The sequence below is a fragment of the Protopterus annectens genome, chromosome 7.part0 (assembly GCF_019279795.1).
Source record: "Protopterus annectens isolate FY-2018-M chromosome 7.part0, PAN1.0, whole genome shotgun sequence".
NCBI classification, from domain to species: Eukaryota; Metazoa; Chordata; order Ceratodontiformes; family Protopteridae; genus Protopterus; species Protopterus annectens.
This window is the reverse complement of record NC_056739.1, coordinates 231,988,257-232,003,569: the sequence shown is the minus strand read 5'-3', so window position 1 is coordinate 232,003,569 and position 15,313 is coordinate 231,988,257. Positions and strand designations below refer to the sequence as shown.

General features: G+C 40.4%; 1 protein-coding gene across 2 annotated transcripts in view; it reads right to left on the bottom strand.

Moving 5' to 3' along the window:
* LOC122806371 (NACHT, LRR and PYD domains-containing protein 14-like) overlaps positions 1 to 15,313 on the bottom strand; it is a 549,548-nt gene that overhangs the window by 230,786 nt on the left and 303,449 nt on the right. For both annotated transcript variants that reach the window (XM_044076722.1, XM_044076721.1), the window contains exon 9: positions 15,121 to 15,207. In XM_044076722.1, coding sequence (XP_043932657.1) covers positions 15,121 to 15,207 — 87 coding nt within the window. The remainder of the gene's footprint in view (positions 1 to 15,120; positions 15,208 to 15,313) is intronic.

Sequence of the window (15,313 nt, the reverse complement as noted above, 5' to 3'; positions counted from 1 at the left end):
TCTACCCCATTAAAAAGGCAGCTGAGAAGGATGCTGCTCTGGTAGAGTGAACATTAACATTGCCAGATAACCTCTTCCCATGAACAGAACAGCATGTACAAATGGTCTTAGAGATCCATGAAGAAATGGTCTGTTTGGAGAATGGTTTCCTTAGAGCCCTAGGGTGGAAGGAAATGAACAGTTGGTCAGAGTTTCTAACTGGTCTGGATTTATCTAAGTAGTACCTAAGTTGTCTGTGGATGTCTAATAAATGGAGTGTCCCTTCTGAGGAATTCTGAGGTTGGGGTAGAAAACAGGTAGGTTAATGGTCTGATTAAGTGAGAGCTCATTAACCACCTTGGGCATGAAGGAAGGAATAGTTCTTAGAGAGACTCTGTCCTTCTGGAAGATGAGGTAAAGAGGGGTGGCCATCAGGGCCTGAATTTCTGATACCCTCCTGGAGGACATGAAAACCACTAGCAGGACTGTTTTCCATGTGCATAGTTTCAGGGATGTTGAGTGTGCTGGCTCAAAAGGTGGCAAGGTTAGTTTTTCAAGTACAAGATTTAAGTCCCAAGGTAGAGGAACAGGTTTGTGGAGGGACTGATATGGAGTATCCCTTTCAGGAATAACTTGACCTCCAATCTTGATGCTAAAGGAGGGATCAAAGGCAGACATGCAGAGATGGCAGAGAAATGGACCTTAACTGAAGAATACATTAGGCCTGAATGAAGGAGCTTACACAAGTAAGAAAGGACCATAGGTATAAGAATGTTCAGAAGGTCCTGTTTTTTCTTTTTACACCACCTGGAGAATCTTTTCCATTTTGACAGATAATTTCTCCTGGTACAAGGCTTTATGGTCTCCTGCAGAACAATGAGTACATCCTCTGAGTATAGGTGTCTGAAGGGGATTATAACCCTATCGCATAAGGACAGTTTGACATTGGTCACCTGAGGGTGCAGTAGGGATCCCCTGTCCTGTGTGAGCAGGTCTAACCCATGAGGTAACCTGTGATGATTGCCCTTGGCTACAAGGTAAAGAAGGAGAAAACAATACTGTCTTGGCCAAAAGGGGGTCACCGGCAGAATTTTTGGTTTGCCCCTCTGAATTTTCAAGAGGACCTTCTGAATTAGAGTGAAGGGGGGGGGGCATTTAGGTACATCCCCAACCAAGAAAAAGAGAAGGCATTCACTTTCCATGCTTGGGGATGTGGATCCCTTGTGCAGAAAACATGTATGTATTATAATGTATGTAAAAGAAAACATGTTAGTATGTTTTTTTTTGGGACATCTGTCTGTTTTAGGAGGAGGTGAAAAGATCTGGTTGCAGAGTACCCCACCGGTGGATAAGATCTAGGAATAACTATCTGTAAAGCATCCAATCATCAGAGGATGGTGAAGTTCTGCTGAGAGTATTTGCCATCATATTCTCTGTGGAAGGGATGTACACTGCTGTCAGGTGAATATGCAGTAATGATGCTAGATTCCAAATCTGAGTGGCTAGGCTGCAAAGAGGTTAGGACCTCAACTACCCCCCCCCCATTTATTTATGTACCACTGGACAATCATATTGTCTGAGAACACTATTAGGATTCCTGGGTGTAGGGCTAATTTGAAGGTTTGTAGGGCTAGAAGAAGTGCTCTCATTTCCTTGATATTGATTTGGTCTGTTTGTCTTAGTGTGGACCATTTTCCCTGCACAGTTAATTGTTTTTGGTTGTTCAGTAGCATTGCTCCCCACCCCATGTCTGAGGCATCTGTACAGATTTGTTGTAGGGGGGCAGGAACCTGTAAAAGGTTCTCCTTGGTTGAGGTTGATGGGACAAATCCACCATCGTAGTTCCCTCTTCAGACATGGGAGGAGGGATAGATGGGGTGTCCAGGGGATGAGAGTGTTGGCTCCATACAGTTTTCAGAATCCACTGGATCTTTCTCATGTGGAGTCTTGCTAGGGGCTGCATGAGTATCAGAGATGCCATGTGGCCTAAGATTCTTAAGAATTCTCTTGCTGGTAAAGAAGTGAGGGTGATTAGGTTGTTGAAGCAGTGGGTAAGGGCCATGGTCCTTTGGTATGGAATGAAGGCCTTCATCTGGTCTGTTCTTATCCTGCACCCCAGGTCTTGGGTGGGGATCAGATGGGATTTTTCCTTGTTTACAGTGAATTCTACCTAGTCAGGATGTGACCACCTGTTGTAGGTGGTGGTAGACGGTCTGACAGTCCTGATGAAGAAGTAACAGGTCGTCTAGGTATGGATATATTTGAATAGCCTGACTTCTGCAGTGAGCACTAAGAGCTGCTAGGCACTTTGTGAACACTCAAAGAGCTGTGGAGAGTTGAAAAGGTAATGTAGAAAATTGAAAATGCAAGGAACCTACTGCAAAGCATATGAATTTCCTGTAATTTTCGTGTATTGGAATGTGAAGGTAGACGTCTTTCAAATCCAGAGCTACCATAAAGGCTTGTGTTGGGATAAGTGGTAGGAGTAGAAGTAGGGTAATCATTTTGAAAGTGGGTACCTTGAGGAACAGGTTTAGAGTAGATAAATCCAGAACTGGTCTCCATGGACCCTCTTTTCTTGGTACTAGAAACCTTCTGCAATGAAACCCTTTGTTTCTTTGTGAAGTAGGTACCTTTTCTGTGGTGCCCTGAGATAGCAATTGTTGAATGATGGTGGGGAAAAGATGAATTTGGTTTGCTGGAGGTTGAGAAATCACCGGAAAGGAGGGCAAAGTCCACAAAATCATGAAGTACCCTCTCTGAATGATGGAAAGGACCCAGTTTTCTGATGGGATTTTCTACCAGGAGGGTAGGAAAAGTGTGAGACGAACGGATAGGGTGTAGTGGGGTTTATAGTTTGCAAGTTACAGTGGAAGTGGTCTGGCTTGGTCAGACTGACTCTGACAAGGGGTGGACAAGGGAGTGGAAGGAAACCTAGAAGCAGAGCTTTTTCTAGCTTGCATATGTCCCTTTGCCTGAGGTTGTTCAGAGTGGGAGGATTGTCTCCTGACAAAGGAAATTCTTTGCGGATAATTTCTGTGATATCTGGGGATAGGGGAGACAAGTAAATGCTTAAGATTTTGTAGCTCTTTTCCCTTCTCTTGAAGGGATTTAAGGAGTTCTGCTGAAGCTTGCCAAAAAAGGCTTTATTGTCCAGGGGTGCATCAAGCAGTTTAGCCTGCAGATCCAGAGGTAGGGGCTGAAGTCTCATCCAGAAATATCTCCACAGCACTCAACCTGAGGCAGCTGCTTATGAGAAGGCTTCCACAGCATCATAGCTGCACTTAATGGAGTGCCTAGTCACCTGAGATGCTGCGGAAAGTATGGTGTTTACTTGTGTTTTTATTGGTGATTCAGGAACCTCAGAGAGGAGAGTAGTAAGCTTTGGAGAGGGTGTCCAGGACATACCTAGCTCTGATAGCCAGGAAGCAGCCACAAAGGCATCTCAGAAGGCTGGCAGCAAGGGAGGTACAGCAGAAGGCAATGGCTGTTCTATTTGTAGCAGGTCGAAGTACCTTTTCTTAGTGTCAGAGACATCTGAGGCCTGCCATTTAAAATGTTGCCTCATGAGGGAGATTGTGCCCCCAAACGTGAATTGTTCTCCTGGAGAGTCAGGAGTGATAGGATCCGCTTCCTCTGGGGTAATGAAATCCTTAGGGGAATCAGTCTGTGAACAGTAGGTCAGTGATTCCTCAAAGGAGGAGTTATCTTCCTCTGATACCTCTAAAGTGTGCTCTGAAGGAACAGCAGCTGGTGGTTGTTGTGTCTGTAAGGCCTGGAATGCCTTAAACAAACTCTGGGAAAAAAACTTCCCACCCAGGAACAGGTTGTGGCTCAGAATGCTTAAGTTTGTGTTTCCTCTTTAAAGGGGTAGAAGGCTGAGTGTGTCTCGGAGCAGACATCTGGGAGGCTGGTAGGGAAGGAGTAGGCCCTTCTGACTGTATGAGCAGTGGCTTCCTTCCACCATCAGGATCTGAGGGCTGATTAACCTCAGCAGATATACTCATTGTTTCCACCATCTTGGCTTCCATAGTGGTTCCCAGGCCTGGTTGGAAAACGGAGGTCCAAAGAGATCCTGGGCTTTCATCTACCTCAAGAATTTCTCTGGACGCCCGAGGTGCAGCGTGGGACTCAGGCCTGATTTTCTTGGCCTTCTTCCGAGGCAGCTCATCAGATGTGCCTACCCCACCCTCCATGCCTTTGATTTTCTAGGTAGAGTTTCACCATGGTCAGACAGCTGCAGAGAATTTTAGGAACAAAGGATTTACAAATGGGGCAGGATGTACGGCCACGGGCATTGCCTAAGTAGAAAACGCACTTTTTGTGCTTGTCCTTGTGAGGAAATAGTCTCCCACAAGTACACTTCCCCTTTCTAGTGGACATGTATGTCTGAGAAAAGTACAGTTTTGTACCTACCATAAATGTAGATGTTAGAGTGCTAATACAGCTGCAGTAATCACAGATGGGTTTTCTGCCATCAGGCGGGTCCTCGGTCGGCCGAATTCCAAAGTCTAGGTCCGGCGTCGGTTGTTGTCGCTTTCTTTCCTGACATCAGTGTGACAGGGGTATATAAGAAACAGCCGACGCCATTTTCTTCAGTCTTTCTTGCCCCAGATGTCAGGTGCCCCCAGAAGGAAGGCAATACATAAATTATATATATAATCATGCAATGCAATATAATCAAAAATCAGTAGTTGTAAGCAAATACACCATAGAAGGATAACCCAATCAGGTTGTATGAGGAGGTGTTAGCCACTAGGCCTTTACCAAGAGGGGAAGGAGGGAGGGAAAATTGTACTGCAGCTGTATTAGCACTCGAACATCTACATTTATGGTAGGTACAAAACTGTACTATGTTCATCATGCATACAGCTGCAGTAATCACAGATGGGTAGAATCCCAAAGCTACGCACAGGGTGGTAGGCACTAGGTGGAACTGGGAGGAGCCAGAATGCCCTGCAACACAGCAGTGGCAAAACCTGCTCTAGTTTTGGAGTATAAAGGCAGGTGGTAGTGTTTTGTGAAGGTATGCACAGAACTCCAAGTGGCTGCGTCCAAAATATCTTTGGTAGGGACTCCTCTGAGGAAGGCTGTAGAGGTAGCTGTGGTCCTTGTGGAGTGGGATCTGATGCCTGTAGGAACAGATTTGCCATGATAGGAGTAACAAAACCGTATGCAGTGGCCTATCCATTTTGAAATTGTCTGTTTGGAAATTGGCTTCCTTTGAGCTCCTACAGCATAGGACACAAAAAGTTGTTCTGATTTCCTGAAAGGCTTTGTTCTGTCCAAATAGTAACATAGCTGTCTATGGATGTCTAAGGAATGTAGCAGCCTTTCCCCTTTGTTTTGAGGATTGGGGTAAAAGGTAGGTAAGTGTATGGCCTGATTTAAAGCTACCCTAGATACTACCTTAGGCATAAATGACGGGTTGGTTCATAGGGAAACCCTGTCCTGATGGAAGATGAGAAAGGGCTGCACAGCCATGAGGGCTTGTAGTTCCAAAACCCTACGAGCTGAGGTAATGGCCAGAAGGAAAGCTGTTTTCCAGGACAAATATTGCAAATCTGTTGAGGCAGCTGGTTCAAAGGGAGGCAATGTTAATTTTTCTAGAATGTAATTAAGATCCCAGGCTGGTATTGGTTGTTTCCTTGGAGGTCTTATATTCTTAGCCCCTCTGAGGAACTGTCTTAAAAGTGGGTGAGAGAATAAGGGTGGATCAGTGTTGTATTCTGCAGAAATGGCTGAGGCATGAATTTTGATGGAGGAAAATGAAAGTCCACTGTTCAACAGCTCAGCTAGATACTGTAATATCTGAGGCAAATTCAGTTTTCTAGGATCCTGGCCTTTTTCTCATTCCAAGCACAAAACCGCTTCCATTTTGGAGTAAGCCTTTCTAGTAGATGGCCTTCTGGCCTCCAAAATGACATCCTGCACCTCTTTGGAGAGTAGGGTCTGTTGTGGTGTTAAGGAATTTTCCATGCAGCCAGATTGAGTGTTTTCAGCTGACTGTGAAGAGTTTTGTAGCTGTGCTGAGTCAGTAGAAGAGGCATTAGAGGTAGGGTCCAGGGAGGAGTATGTGTTAGGCTCCTCAGGAGTGGGTACCAGTGTTGTCTTGGCCAGTCTGGAGCAATCAGTATCATCTTCGGTCTGTCTGCTCTTGCTTTCAAGAGCACCTTGGGCAGAAGAGGCAAAGGTGGGAAAGCGTAAACTGTCCATGCTGCCCAACTGAAAGAAAGGGCGTCCACTCTCCAGGCCTTTGGATGAAAGGTCCTTGAACAGAACTTTTTCAATTGATGATTCCTGTGGGAGGCAAAGAGATCTATGCCTGGCCTTCCCCACGCTTGGATTATCTTTGTAAACACTTGAGGATGCAACTTCCATTTGTGTGGGTCTGTCATATTTCTGCTTAGATTGTCTGCCAGCGTGTTTTCCAATCCTGGCAAGTACTGTGCTTGAAGTTCAATTTGCCATTCCAGAGCCAAGTTCCAAAGTGACATGGCTAGCCTGCACAAGGGGTATGAATGTGTTCCTCCTTGTTTGTTTATGTACCACATTACTGTGGTGTTGTCTGTTCTTATCAATAATTGCCCTGGATGCAGGAGGTCCTTGAAAGCTGTAATTGCATTTATCACTGCTAGCATTTCTTTTTGATTGATGTGAAGGTGCCTTTCCTTTTGGGACCATTTGCCCTGAATGCACCTGTCTGTCATGTGCGCCCCCCAGGCGTAGTCTGAGGCGTCTGTTGTGATGACTTGATTTGCTTGAGGCTTGCAGAATGGAAGACCTGTGTTTGTTTGGCATGCTTGGGCCCACCATAGAAATTCCTTTTGCAAACATGGGATTATTGGTATTATTGTTTCCAAACTGTGGCTGTGTTGAGACCATAGGTTTTTAGGTACCATTGAAGTTTCCTCATATGCAACTTTGCACATGGGATTAAAAGAATGCAAGATGCCATGAAGCCCAGAGCCTGCAGGATTTTCCTTGCAGTGAGCCTGGTACAATTTGCTAGTATTTTGAAGTACTGAGTTAGTTGCCCCTGTTTTTCTGGCATAAGATAGGCCATCTGGGTGTTTGTGTCCAAGTTGGCACCCAGGAAAGTTATTTTCTGAGTTGGTGTTAGCCTGGATTTCTCTTTGTTGACTGTGTATCCCAGAGAATTCAATAACCGTGTTACATAAGCCAGATGTTCCAGAAGTATGTGCTTGCTGTCCGCTTGGATCAGGCAGTCATCCAAATAAGGGTAAATTTGTATCCCTTGAAGTCTGCAGTAGGCAATTACTGATGCCAGGCATTTCGTGAATACTCTGGGCGCAGTAGATAAGCCAAAGGGCAATGCAGAGAATTGATAGTGGATTGAACCTGCAAGAAATCTGAGGTATCTTCTGCAGCTTTGTCTGATTGGGACATGCAGGTATGCCTCCTTGAGGTCCAATGTTACCAGCCAAAACTCCTTGCCCAGCATGGGAAGAAGCTGCTGTAATGTGAGCATCTTGAATTTTGGTACGAGTAGAAATGTGTTTAGGATAGATAAGTCCAAAATGGGTCTCCAGTCGGTTCCTTTCCTTGGTACCAGAAATAGTCTGGAATAAAAACCTTGACCTTGTTCGTGAGTAGGTACCTCTTGAATAGCTTTCATGTCCAAGAGCTCTGAAATTTGTATTTGAGCCTCTGCCCTTTGATTGTGTCAGGTTCGGCATGCCTCTCATTTTTGGAAGAGTGTGAAAATGAAATCTGTAGCCTCTGTTTTTAATGTCCAGAATCCATTTGTCTGTTGTGATAATATGCCAATTTCTTGTAAATAATGCCAGCTTTCCTCCCAAGGGTGCTGCCAGCTGAGACTTGCTTGGCATGAAAAGGGGGAAGTCATTGAGTTTGTTTCCTGTATTGTTGTGCACTGTCTTCGCCACCTCTTGGTGCTGGAGTTTGCCATTGTCTGCCTCTATATGATCCTTGAGATTGTCCTCTGCCCCTTGTGCACCTGTATCTACCTCTTTGGGGCTTGTCTGTGGCTGGAAAGGACCAGTTTTTTGAAGGCCAATTTCTGCTAAAACATGGTGGTTGAACCTGTAGAAAAGCTTTGACAGTTTGCATAGATTTAGCTTTTTCTTACATTTTCCGTAGTATCTCCTCAGCATTAGTACCAAATAGTACATCCTTTTGTAAAGGAGCATCTAGTAGTTTAGCTTTAACATGATCAGGCAAGGTTTGTTCCCTAAGCCAGGCATGTCTACGAATGACTGATCCTGTCACAGCAGCTCTACTTGAGGCCTCTAGGGCATCATAGCCACATTGTAAGGTGTGTTTACCCACTTGTTCTGCACTATGCATCATATCCTGCAACTCCTTCAAATCTGGTTGTTCAGGTTGAGACATTTTATTTCTTAATTGTGATAACAGAAACTGCTGATATTTAAGCATATGGAATTGACAATTTAAGGCCCTCATGGCTAGGGTGGCCGAGGTATATACCTTTTTTCCCCACCTTTCTAAGGATCTAGACTCTCTTTCGGAAGGTAGTGGATTCTTAGCAGTAGAGGCCTTCATTCACTTGGGGCCTTGAGAAATGGTTTCAGGGTCAGCATTATGGCTTTTGTAAAGAAATTGGTGAGAGTTAGGAACTCTGTAGTACCCATCAGGCTTGACTGGGACAGGAGGCAGGGAATCCGGATTAAGGCAACCCTCCGAGTAAACATCATCAAGTATGTCCAAGACAGGAGGTATCGCCAGAGATCTGTGCTGAGGTAACAGAAGAAATTCCCTAAGTCGTTTCTTGGAATCAGAAAAGTCTTGGCCTTCCCAATGGAAGTGTTCCCTCAAGGTGTGCAAGGTTTCCCCAAAAGAAAAATCCTCTGGGGGAGATACAGAAGGAATGGACTGCTCTGCATCAGAATCTTCAAAAGGGGAGTACGAGTGTTCCTCTTCATCAGAATGTTCTGAAAAAATGGAGCCCTGGTCAGAAGAGGGAGAATCTTCCCCCACTCTGGGTCTCTTGTCTGGAGGGGGTTGGGAACCCCTGATAAGAGTAATTAAATCCTCAGCCATTTTTAGCATCTGCTTTTTAGGCATGGGGCCTGGAGATGGGCCCTGTGCAAAAGGCCTCTTGGGATGCATGGCTGATTTGGACTTAGTAAAGGCCTTTATGGAAAAGGAAGATGAGGGTCTAAAGACACTATGGGTGGAAGTGGACCTGTCCACATTAGGAGGCTCAACACTCACAGTGGCTTCGGTGGTTGTAGTCTGGGTATGGGCCAAGGTACCTGCGGTCTCGGTTACAGAAGACACCGCCAAAGAAGAGTCGTCGGTAGTCAGGGGCTGCGTAGGCGTCTCGCTGAGAACCGGACCACGTGTAGCCAGTTTTGGCGTGGTGTCGGTGGAGACCGCAGACCTCGCGTGTCGGTCTTTGTCCTTGCGTTTTTTGGACAAAACGGTAGTCGGAGTCTCTGACGACATTTTATAATCAAAGGCTTTACCAAAAAAGTGCTGGGCGAACTCCGCCCGACGCTTAATAGTGCGTTTATTGAAAGTAGCGCAAAAGCGACAGCCCGAGACGTCGTGGTCTGGGCCTAAACAAGGTATGCAGAGGGAATGTAAATCCTTATGCGGTATTTGCTTCCCACAAGAAATACAATTGTTAACTTTGTCTGACATCGGTCTGAGGCAAGAAAAGTTTCCCCAACGGGGTACTTAGCTTTAAAGAAGACTTCGGTTTCCAATTTTTCGTAATTTCAGGAGCTGGCCGACCGGCACTTGTGAACTGCTTCTGCTTCGGGCACCGCGCGGCAAAAAAGACTGAAGAAAATGGCGTCGGCTGTTTCTTATATACCCCTGTCACACTGACTTCAGGAAAGAAAGCGACAACAACCGACGCCGGACCTAGACTTTGGAATTCGGCCGACCGAGGACTCGCCTGACGGCAGAAAACCCATCTGTGATTACTGCAGCTGTATGCACGATGAACATCTAGCAAAAAACAAACAGAAAACCCAACAGGGTACTTATCTGTAATGGTTGTCTGTAGTGGTCGCCTAGAAAATGAGCAATCTGCTTCCTGAACTGGAAAACAGGAGTCCGATGTTCACCGCGGCAGAAAACTTCAGAAGGGGGTATATGCAGACGTCACCTTATAACCTACATCAGTTTATGACTGCAACCGCAGATGTCAGAGGTACCCCCCTGATCAAAAGACTTTGGTATACTGGCCGGATGTCTGGTGCTGCAGTCAGCAACCTCCCTACTGTGTTGAATACTGCAACATGAGAATAGAAAGACATCAACAATTTTTAGGGTGCTATCTGATTTTACTGAAACTTTTAATTTTGTAGACATTAATTAATATGCTGATCCTAATACTTTATTCTTTACACGTTACTCTCATATGAAGAGATCTAACTACAAAGTTGGATTAAGTCAAAGTAGTCACATGCCCATTGTCAGACCATAATGCAATCACTTTTGATTTAGATTTAAACACAAAACAAAGAATAACTGTAACTAGAATTCCTTCATACATAACAAACTTAAATGATTTTAAGGAATTTGATGTTAAAGAGATGAACATTTTTAGACATAAATCTTACTGAAGACATGTCAGAGATGTATATTTGGGACTCTTTGAAGTCATATTTATATTGTAAAGCATTAACATGGTTTAAAAACAAGAAAATGCAATGGGGCAAAGACTTAATGGAATTCCAAGCAAAAACTGATACACTAAAGCTAGACATTTAGAAGGGAAAGACAAATTTAATAAGTGAATTAGATGACATGAATAAATAATATTTTGAGACACTACATAAGACAACGATACATTTAGAGAAGATCAAACTATGTTCTTATTCAATGAACCCCAGAAATCAGAAAAGAATAGCAAATAGAAATAAAAGATCATAAAAGCTAATCAAATAAAGGAAATATACATTCCAGATACCATAAAGAAATTATCAGACTTAGAAGGGATACTAGAAGTATTTAAATTATACTTTCATAAAGTTAGTACCCAATAGGAAATAACAGAACCTCAAAACATGTTAAAGTCTTTCTTTAGAAAATATATCAAAACCAAACTAACAAATGATCATATAAAATTAATAGAGAAACAAATAACTGTGACTGAACTTAAATCCCAAATTAAAAATTTTAAGTCAAACACAGCAGCTGGCATAAATAATATGATCCCAGAAATGTTCACATTAATAAGTAAAGAAGCTCTGGCATTACTATTAAAAGTGTTTACATTAGTAAAGGAAAATAAAAGTATTCCCCCTTCTTGGAAATATACAATAATATCACCCATTTTGAAACCAGATAGAAATGCAAGGGGATGTTCATCTTACAGACCTATATCTTTACTAAATATTGGTTATAAAATGTTTATGGCAATACATGAAGCTAGATCAAACAACTACTTCCATTATTAATAGAACAACTACTTCCATTATTAATAGACGAAGATCAAAATGGCTTTATAAAAGACAGAAGTACATATGATAACATTAAAATAATTTTATGTTTAACTGATTGCTTTAATTATACAAAAAATGGTTTACTATCAAAATATCAATGTTCAAAACAAAATCCGTTGTTAATGTCAAACCACAATGCTGAATCCATGCATACTAATTAGGTCTAAATGTCGAATCTGATGAAAAAATTCAACAGATTCGACATTTAGATCAAATAGCAAATGGGATGTTCGCATAGGAGCTAAGGTAAGTCTAGCTCCTACCCTAGAAATTCACTGTTTTGCAGGGGGCAAGCCCCCATGCACCCCTCTGTGGGGGTCTGTGCCCCTCACACCCCCTAACTATACATTCCAACTCAGAGATTGCACTACAGTGAGGAAAGGATGGATTTCCCAGTTCACAGTGTACTGCGTTCTATAATCATAACATTGAAGTCCCTATCAGCAAATGCACAGTGACATTCACTGATACAAACTGTCTCAATCAATTAATGCTCAGCAACACAGAAATTGCCCAACCGCCATTCAACATTCCTGTATTCACTGAATGTTAATTCAATATTTTGATAGTAAACCACACAAAAAAAAATTAACATGGATATAGTCAGTTTAGATAGAAATAGTGCTTTTGATTCCATCGACTATGATTATCTATGGTCAGTTCTAGAAGAATATGGATTTTCTCAAAAATTCACGCTACTAATTAAATCACTTTATGATAAATCCTTAGCATATATAAAAACTTGATCATGCTTTTCTAAATCTTTAGAAATTGCTAGAGGTACAAAACAGGGATGCCCCTTGTCTCCATTATCATTTGCCTTGGTAATCAAACTTTTTATAAATTATATTCGAATGGATAAGAATATTAAGGGAATAAAAATTGACAATAGTCTGGAAATCAAGATTCAATTGATTGCAGAGGATATTTTGTTAAATTTAAAGGAGGATAACACCTCTCTAAAAATTCTACTAAATTTAAGTGAACACTTTCAGAAACTCTCAGGCCTTAAATTTAATGAAAATAAGACACATACATTACTTATAAATTGTAATAAGAAAGACATAGATAAGGATATTTCTAAATACATGGCTGCTTACAATAAAATAAAATACTTAGTGGTTACATTAGCAGATGAACTAGATAAGACAATAACAATAAATTACTCTAATATTCTAAATAACTTTAAAACACTCTTACAAAAATTGAATAAATACTTTTTTTTACAATGGATGGCAGGCATTATGTAATTACGATTATTTTTCCAAAAGATTATACTTAATACAAGCTTTTTCTTCACCTCCTCCTAAATCTTACATAAAACAGTTTAATAAATTAAAACCTCTTATAGTATCCCTATAAACTCAGAATATCTCAGAATCATCGCTTAAATGACTGGAAAGCATGAGGAATCAGTCTTCCAGATATAGAAATACATGTACTGTCATCGAATATAAAAACACTATAATTATGGTTAACTAATGCTTATTCTGCCAGATGGAAAAAACATACATGAAAAAATTTGGCTAAAATCAGGTCTTACATTATCATTACAATATATTGAGTTGGTAACAATTTTCTTTGGATGAAGAGAAAACATTTTACAGAAAATAAACAGAAGCATATTAAGTTCTAATTTTATAAAAAACATATTAAAAGGATATAAAACCCTTATGAATAGAAATCCCAACATAAAAGTGCAGTCATTCTTGCTACATCCTATTGCATGCACACAAAATGACATTAAAAATTTTGATATAGATGTAATGAAGACTCTTAGAAAGCATGAAGTAATTTACTGACATTAGTTACTAGACTCCGGAAGAGTTTTAACAATGGAACAAATAAAAAATAAATTTGATTTTTTAACAATGGAACAAATAAGAAACAAATTTGATTTGGTTAATGATCTATGATTTAGCATACAGGATATAAGACAATATATTTCAAACAGAATAGAGACAATGCAATTAACAATCAGACAAAATATACCTAAATTTATAGAACACTTGGTCTTTTCAACAATACAAGCTCTTCATAGAAAAGGTTACTTATGAAACATCTATAAAATAATTAAGAAAACAAAATGATATCATACAGAGAATCTTTGGGATTACTATAAAATCATAAATAATCAAATGGCAAATGGCAATGATAAGAAATTAATACTTTTCTCCACAAATCAAACATCTTTTTCATTGCAATGGAAAGTGTTCATGTAGGAATTTACTCATGCATCCTTTATAACACCATATAAAATAGAAATAATGTTTAAACAAAATATAGGATGTTGGAGATGTAAAAGGAAGTTGAGAGGAGATTAGAGGCATATGTTTTATGATTATCATTTACTTAAAACATTTTGGGATAAAGTTAATTTTTTTCTTGCAAATAGATTTTAATGATAATTTCCATTTGTCTAAATCTTTGATTGTATTTAATGCTCCCATACTCCAATGTATTGAAAGAACAAAGTTTTCACTTTTATCACTACTAGCTATAGCACACAAAACCATTACTACAAACTGGAAAAGTGAGACTTCACCCACATTTAAAGAATACAGAAACATTGTATTGAATGTATCATGAACGAAAATGAGAACGATTAGAAAGAGAACAGAAAGAACCACATCTTATTACAATTCATGATAGAAAGTGAATGAAATACTGGAGAGAGATGATTGCAATACCTCATGAAATTAAGTGTTAATTGTAAACGTGTAATATCTTTTTAATTTATACACATTTGTAAATAGCTTCTTTAGAGTTTATAGTTGTTGACTATATATGCTTGTCAACGTGTATACATTGTTTGATATTCCAAATTATGAAATTATATTCATTTTGTAAAAATCAATAAAAACCTTTAAGCAAAATAATTTAATTGGTGGTATTTATATATTCTCAGAATCCTGAGTGAATAATTATTTATTTATTTTATTTTGAGTTTGTTAATTGGGGTAGAGCACTGATCCCATTGTATCTGTTTCAGTCTCAGACCTGGAATCCGGCCACTGAGCTTTTCTGTTTTATTATTCTTATAATTATTAGACTTTCAGCATAAAGAAATAGGACCACAAAATGATTTCAGCAGAATGCACAAAAAGTGGAATTAGTCATTTCTTCTTCTATGTTGGGTCACCAAAATACTGAGAAATATGTCTGTTTTATATCACAACTACATAATTGCAGTAACTATCTGAACTTGCAAGAAACACATGTATATTGAAAAGGAAAGTGGCAGTAAAAAAAAACTGAGCATTACTTCTGGTTTTCATGTATATGAAAAAAGTAATGAATGTAGAAATGCATAGAAATGTGTTTGCCAGCCTTTGGGCTATTTTTATGTCTGGAGACAAAAGAAAGATCATCCATAGAAAAGATGCACCATCCATATTTGATGACATGATCATTTCAGCCTGCTTATGCCTGTGTAAGAAAGTTGATACCAAGATATTAGGTGCCAATACAGTATAAAAGTAATTCTAGACCTTTATAGGGAAAAGCATTTGCTGTGTTCCTCTGAAAAAATAGTACACTTCTTGGCACTGCATTTACTCGACAACTGAAAATGCAAACTAGTACAAGACAAGTAAAGATACAATGTGTGGTACTCATTTATGCCCGATTCCTTTACTGCAACATTGTCATTACTAAGAAATGCAGCTGTACTTACTTCAGTTCCTGTATTTTGCAGTGTGGGCTTTTCAGGGCGACAGCCAATAACTTCATATGAGCTTCACCTATGCCAATGTTGTGTAGCCTAAACAAAAACAGAAGGATGGTGAAAATCAAGCATTTGTAAATGATTTTGGCTAAGACTTCCTTTTGCTCACTAAAAGCTGGGTATATCTCGCAAGCTTTGAAGT